The 7,551-nt window shown below is 45.5% G+C and overlaps 1 protein-coding gene across 1 annotated transcript in view; it reads left to right on the plus strand.

The window, feature by feature from the left end:
• The first annotated feature begins 2,839 nt into the window (after positions 1-2,839).
• Positions 2,840-7,551, plus strand: part of APCDD1 (APC down-regulated 1) — a 38,431-nt gene continuing 33,719 nt past the window's right edge. Inside the window, exon 1 of the mRNA XM_019545926.1 lies at positions 2,840-2,987. Coding sequence (XP_019401471.1) covers positions 2,930-2,987 — 58 coding nt within the window. The 5' untranslated portion in view covers positions 2,840-2,929. The remainder of the gene's footprint in view (positions 2,988-7,551) is intronic.

The following is a 7,551-nucleotide window of genomic DNA, read 5'->3' on the forward strand; positions in this document are numbered from 1 at the left end:
CAGCCGCCCAGGGCCAGGACAGAAAGAAGGCCCAAAAATTAAACAAAATGCAACAAAAAACTCATTATCTCTGGCAAAGGGGGCCCGATACTAAAAGTTAACTTGGAGCCACCAGGAGTCTAGGTACAACCCTGATCCTGAATGAGATATTGTGTCTGTTCTCATGCTCATTTCCAAAACACTTTTTTGGTAACTATGGGATTGGGTGAATATGAAATGGGAACTTTGAGTAAAGGTGTGTATATTTTTATATTTCGTGTGATGCATGTTCTCCTGTTTTAAAAGTTCATCTTCTCTCTTAGCAGGAAACATGGAAGAAACAGAGGGCTCCCACCCTTTAGTTAGCACATTTTACCATGCTCCAGTCTTCCCTTATCACTGATGAGTGATGTCACATATCTCCAGCAAGTGCTCTAAAATACAGTTTGGGAAACACTTGTGCAAAGGAAAAAACACCAAGAAATTAGACTCACTAATTGCTTCTGCCTCAATTTCTACCCTTTGTATGAATAGGAAAAATAATGCTTACACCTACGGGGTTTGAAGGACTAATTAATGACTATATCTCTTGCCTAATATAATTTTAAGTACATGCACAAGTGTAGAGCTGGTGCCTTAAACCAGATCACAGGGAAAACTAATCAACAACAGGCATCCTGCAATGCAGGAAGGAGAGGGGAAATCCAAAGAAGGTAGCTTAGGCATCTATTTTAGTTCAGAAGCCTTTCATGTCAGAAGCTATCTAACTTGCAACAGGAATTATAACAGCTCCTTCACGCATTTCCTCTTACAGTCAAGAGAATATACTTACTTCTTTTTTTGCCCCCTAACCCATCAATGGATTGCCATCAATGGACATAGCTTAGGCAAATATCCACATTAATACCTGCTCAAAAATGTTATTTACGTACAGTCATCTGAAACCTGATGGCAACCTTTGTTCCTTTCCAGAATAGCGGCTTAAAAAATATTTTCTAGTAGTATGATTTTTTTTTCCAGGCAACTAAATGAATGTTCCCATCAGACCTTCCCTCTCCACCCCACTCCCATCCCATTTTACATACAGATGCTCAGATCCTCTTTGCCACATTACATGATTTACAAGGTTGTTTATAATTGACAACCTGCTCCTCCGCAGCTCTCGCCCATGGTGGGATGAGGCCTCGCAGCAGATCTCAACTTCTTTAAACACAAGGCGCCCCTCGTTAGGCTCAAGGCACCACCTGGACAATACCAGCTCTTAGTGTTCAGGTGTTCTTCGATTACCAAAAGCTGCTGTTGCAAAGAACTGAGAAGGGCTTTAAAACCATGGCTTCCTATTTGACTGCTCTGGGTTTATCTTTTCTGCATACCCAAAAGGGCTGACATTGTGTGGCACCCCACAGACCCTTGAAAGGATCTCAAGGCAGCACCCTGGCTGAGAATCCCTAGGGTAGGGGGTAACACCAGGGTGAGCTTCCCCCCCCCCCCACCTGGGCCTGTTGGATGAAGGGAACTGTGCCCTTCCCCTCTGGCCAAGATCACAGAATCATAGAGAATGAGTGTAAGAAGGGACCTCAGGAGGTCATCTAGTGCAGAGGTTCCCAAACCCCAAGCCATGTCCTGATGCCGGGCCATGGCAGGTTGGCTGCCAGTCTGCAGGAGGATTGATTGCTGGACCGGGAGTCCGGAAGTGACTGGCATACTGTGGACAAAAACTGAGTATAAAAAATGGTTTGCTAAAGGGTTGGCTGCCGCTTCGCAGTATGCCAGTCACTTGCAGACTGCAGTTTGCCACTCCTCAGTTTGCCAGTCCTTGATCTAAAATGGTTGGGAAACCCTGATCTAGTAGTGCAGCATTTCTCCACCCATGGGTCACGACCCAAAAGTGGGTCGCAGGAATATGAAAGGGTCATGAACAAACTTTAAAAACAGATTCTCCTTTAAAGGAGAAAAACTTGGAAAACTATGGCTGGCAGAGCCCAGCCTGCAAGGGGCTGCTTGGGGCCCCTGGGTCTTACAAACACCACACACTGGGGAGCTGGGGCCTGGGGGCAGCGGGTCAGCACTGGCCACCGATGTTTACACATGGGTCCTGGTACAAAAAAAGGTTGAGAACCACTGCAGTAGCGAGGCCAAGCCCCTGCTCAAAGCAGGACCATCCCCAAGGAGCTCGTGGCAGCCAAGGCTTTGTCTTAAAAACCTCCAAGCATGGAGAGTCCACCACCCACCCCGGGTACCCTGTTCCTGTGCTTTACTTCCCTCCTAATGGGAAAACTGTTCCTAGTCTCCAACCCACTTGACCCCCCCCCCCGCAACCCCAACCACCACCACCATTGCTTCTTGTTCTGTCACCTGCCACCACCGAGGGCATCAGGTCTGCCTCCCTGGGGGACCTGGCTGGGCTGTGCAAGTGCATCTCCCCCGTGCAGGCAGGACCAGCTCCCCTCCCTCCAGCTCCCCTGGGGGCGAGCGCGAGGGCCGGGAGGCGAGGAGCCCCGCGTGTGGAGGGAGCGAGGCTGGCTGCAGGCCAGGCGCCGGGGGAGGCGGCCCCCTGCTCGCCTTTCATGTCAGGGCGTCTGCTGGCGGAGTCCCCACCTCCCTGACCCTGACCCCTCCTCCCCCTCCTCCTCCTCCTGCGGGAAGGGGAACTATGAAGAGGAGCCGCGAAGCAGCAGCCGGGGCCAGAGGCGGGAGCGGAGGCAGAGCTCAGCCCCAGGGGCAGCCAGGCCGGAGCCCTGGGGGCAGCGGTGCCCACATGAGAGGGGCGCGGCTGCAGCAGGCGGCTCGGGCAGGAGGACTCGCCCGCTCGCTGCTGGCCCCCGCCGCCGGGACCGGCCCGGAGCCCGCAGCCGCCCGCACGCCCGGGCTGTGGGCGCGGATGCCTCGGCGCTGGGGGGCGCGGGAAGCCTGAGCCGCCGCTCCCAGAGCAGCAGGAGCAGAGCTGGAAATGTCCTTTCCCTACTGCAGCCTGGTCAGGTACCTGTTCCTAGCCCTGCTCCTGCACGGTGAGTGCCTGCGCTGCGGTGGGGAGGGGAGTGCGCTGCCTCTGCTTAGTTGAGGACCTGCGCTGGGCACGGGTGGAGCAGAGCTTGGCTCCCTGACGGGGAGGCTGGAGGAGTTCATGACTCCCGCGCTTGGCCTGAAGGAGTTCATCTCGAGTTGGGAGGGAGCGGAGGTGGCTTATGTAGGGCGTTTGGGAATCCCCCCACTCCACAGTCTCCCTCCGCACGCCAGGAGATTGGTCAGACATGGAAGGTGCAACCCTCCACTGCCAGGCTTGCCGGCCACTGCCACACATGGGCTGGCGAAACGTTGGGAGGTTAGAAAGGGCCACTGGAAGCTCCGTTCAGGGAACAAGTTGCACCCACGTTGATGCCGGCACTTCTTGGAAGGGGGCCTTTGGTCCGTGTGAAACGTCCTGCTGTCGTCTGTTCAAAGCGGAGGGGGTCCTAAACACACGGGGACTTCCTTCGCTTTGGCATCAACCCTTCTTGTTCAGTGATACCCGATACCAGACCTTTGGGGTAAAGTGCGGAACAGCAGCGATTGTCAGGATTGTCCGGGAAGTCCCCTGCTCTTTGTTGATTGTGTCACTATCTATGTGGCACTGCCTGCAGTTTGGGATGCTACTTTAAGAGCCTACCGTGAAATCCTAACTGCAAGGAAGTCCACGGGAGCTTTGTCACAGAGGTCAGCAAGGCCAGAATGCCATTCTCAAGCAATCACTGGAAGTGGATGTATAGAGGGGTTTTTCTGCAAAGTTAATAGATACTAAAGCATGGGGTTTAGGGCTCATGATAATAACTTGATTTAAATTACTGAGGCTCTTTATACCCCCTTAGTTTAAAATATGCTAAATTCTGCTTTGAGACAGCTTCAGCATAGCATTGGAGCAAAGATATCTTCTGAAAAAAAGCTGTTATGGGAACAGGCATATTTTAAGTTATGCAAGCCAAACTTTTCAAACTTGGGTGCAGCAAGTTGGTCATGTACAATCAGACCCAGTTTACCATAGTGGTAAGCACCACATCTCCAGCTTTCTTCATCTGGAAATCAGCTTTATTAAGTGCTTAAATATGGATTTACATACCTAATGTTATTTGAGACTTTGGGCAAGATCTGATTCTGAATGAATACCAGCCTGCTAAACTACATCATCCTTTGAGAAGTGGATTTAATACTGAGGTATTCTTCAGCATCCAGTCTTTTTCAGTAGAATTTCTCAGGGCCCAAAATAGTAAAATTAGTAACCTCAGCTGACTCAACCTTAGTGTTGGCAGCAGATATGAGAACATTTGTCTCCGTAAGATGGTCCCCTGGGAGCAGCGATTGTCTTTCTCTCTGTTTGTACAGTACTAAGCACACAGATGGTGCTCAATAAATAATAAAGATCATAGGCTTGGAGTGTGTGTTTTGTTTTTGGGGTTGGAGAAAGAGTGCATGCTTGCTAACCAGAAGGGGTTTTACGTACCTCTCACAACTCAGCTACAGATATATAGACTGTATAAACGTGTCTAGTTGAGCCAGACTTGCCTGGATGCCAAGGTGTACTTTAAAACTCTGTGATCTGGGAATCAAAAAGTCAAAATGGAAGGTCTGAAGTTAGAGGGTAAAAAGAGAAGGTATAATTATAGGGTTAGACTCCGAGGCTCATCTGCTTGGAATTACATAGTTTTAAACTTTAGCTGAAATGGGAAGCAAATCAGGGCCAACAATCAGATCAAAACAGCAGTTTTCAAAAGAAGATGAAATAGGAAACCAACAATTTTTTTTCCATTTGCAGCCATATTGCATCAAACAAAATATTCCCAATCAAACACTTTTGAGGAAAAAAATAACTTTAAAACTTGTATGTGAATGTGGACATATCAGTAATGTGTAGATGGGAGCGATCTTGTGGAAAACTTTTGCCCCCTTGGGCTGAGATAGTGATATAATGCCTTAAGATGTAGACCCTGCTCACAATTAATCTATTTCCAGTATATGCTGGGTTATTATCTTTAAAATATGTCTTTTCTCTACAATGTATTTGCACAATCTGCTTTAGCTTATCCTGCAGTCATTATAACCATCTCTCAGTCAATAGCTAACCAGGCAATAGCTGACAGTAATTACCAATCAGCATAGAGGATGACTGTACCAAGCCCTTTTAGACCATGTGAATGTCTCTCAGTCAACTGTATTGTGCTTGGCAACCCAAGGGTAAATGAAATGTGTGTTTGGAAATAAAATTTAAATACTCTCACTTTCCATTTTTGAGTCAATGTAAAATACAAGACTTAAGCTCATACTTTCATAGCAGCAAGAAATGTCTCTTTTCATATCACCAAGATATTGTTTTGGAAAACTTGAATTCATTAGTCAAAGTAAAACCTGTAGAATGTCAAAGGAGGTTTGCAGCTGGAAGTTGTCCATTATCACTGTTTTCTTTGCTTATACAAAAAGCCACAGAAGTTTCAGATGTCAAATGCTTAAATCATTCAACTCCAGAAAACTTGATTAATATGAGCTACAGTAAAATGGATACAAAGCAAATTGGCTAATTTCTTTTGCAAATGTAAACTTTTTTACCATTAAAGATGCTGTGAAGAGCCCTAACATATTTCTAAGGATGTGACTGTTATAGTAATAAATTAGACACTTAAAATATTTAGCTTATTTTAATACTTCCACTAAAGTATTCCATTCTAATTAACCTTATAAAGACGGGACTGTTAAGACTTTTCAGAACAGACTGTTTATGTTAAAAAAGTGGGGGAGAAAGGAACAAAGATGACTAAAATTTGTTGGCCAAAAGTGTTTTATTGCATTCCTTGCCTCATTCCTAAAAAAGATACTATAGTTTATACGAAAAAATATACATCCACATAACATAGAGATGGGCAGGGTTTTGCACTGAGGGGATGGAGTTTATGGGATGAATATAAGAGGATTTAGTAAAATAACTGAAAATTTAGAAGGCAAATTAGAAAAATGGTTCTCTTTGTTCACTGTTTGGTATTGGAAGCCTGGAGACTGGTGAATAAATGGATGCAGAAACAAAGAAGGAGAGAAAGGAAGTGGACATTGTTGTCTATTTATTTTCAGTTACCTTTGTGTAAATCCTAAGCAATTCCACTGATCTCCTTGGACTCATGGGTGGATTTAGAGGGATGGAAAGCACTGATGTTATGTATACGTGTGTATATGGACAGTACTTTAAAACACCAATAGCCTGTGTCCATTAACAAGAAAATCCCTGAAGAAAACAACGGAGAAAGAAGATTATTTCAAGTATTTAATAAAATTACTAATGCAAAATTTTAACAACACTGATGGTCTGTACTTACTGTGCATAGATCACACAATTAGATTGTTTAGTACAGGATTCATCCTCCAGTCTTTACTCAGACAAAACTCCTATATAGTTCAGCATTGGCCCCCTATTTTGTATGTAGTATAAAATAGATGGCTGTAGTCTGCAGTACAGAGTACTGCAGATGGCTGTGATATAGAACAGATGTTTTCTTCAAAGAGGTCAAACCAAACTACTTCATGTATTGTATTGCACTTTGGTTCAATCCTGCTTCCACTGGAGTCAGTGACAAAGCTCTCATTGACTTTAGTGGAAACAGACTTTAGCCTAGAGTGGTTCACAGGAATACACATTGGATATGCCACAACTTTTTTTGTCACTTAGTGATGGTGATCCATTCTAGTACAACATTTAATTGAGTATTACAGAGTTCACTGCTTTATAAAATGTCTCAATTCATTTGATATTAAACTACAGAATGGAGTTCACACAGGGCTTTAGGATTCGAAATCTATAGTTGAGTCATTGAACTCAGTTTAAGTTATTTATTTTTGTATGTGTAATAGAATCATAGAAAATTAGGATTGGAAGGAACCTCAGGAGGTCATCTAGTTCAATCCCCTGCTCAAAGCAGGACCATCCCCAACTAGATCATTCCAGCCAGGGCTTTGTCAAGCTTAAAAACCTCCAAGGATGGAGCTTCCACCACTTCTCTAGGTAACTCATTCCAGTGCTTTACCACCCTCCTAGTGAGAGAGTTTTTCCTAATATCCATCCTAAACTTCCCTTGCTGCAATTAGAGACCATTATTCCTTGTTCTGTCATCTGCCACCACTGAGAAAATGGTGGTGTTATAATAATCACATAGGCCTTTTGGTAAACAGTGGCTGATAAATGTCATTAAAGGGCAGGTACTATCAAGGAGCTCCTCATGATATTTAAAGTCTTTGGTTATACACTATTTTATAACATTACTTTGAAAGCATAACCACAAGTCCTGAACTGAACAGGATGTGGTTCAACAAGGACGAGTGCAGAGTGCTGCACCTGGAGAGAGGGAACCAGCATTATGGTTATAGGTTAGGGGCTGACCCTCTCAGCAGCACAGAGGCAGAGCAGGATCTTGGAGTCAGGATGGACTCCAGGATGAATATGAGTCGCCAATGCGACGAAGCAATAGGCAGAGCCAACCGCACCCTGTCATGCATCAACAGGGGCATCACTAACAGGTCCAGAGAGGTCTTGCTCCCCCTCTATGTGGCACTGGTCAGGCC

This window comes from Crocodylus porosus, unplaced genomic scaffold (genome assembly GCF_001723895.1).
Source record: "Crocodylus porosus isolate Cpor-Errol unplaced genomic scaffold, CroPor_comp1, whole genome shotgun sequence".
NCBI classification, from domain to species: Eukaryota; Metazoa; Chordata; order Crocodylia; family Crocodylidae; genus Crocodylus; species Crocodylus porosus.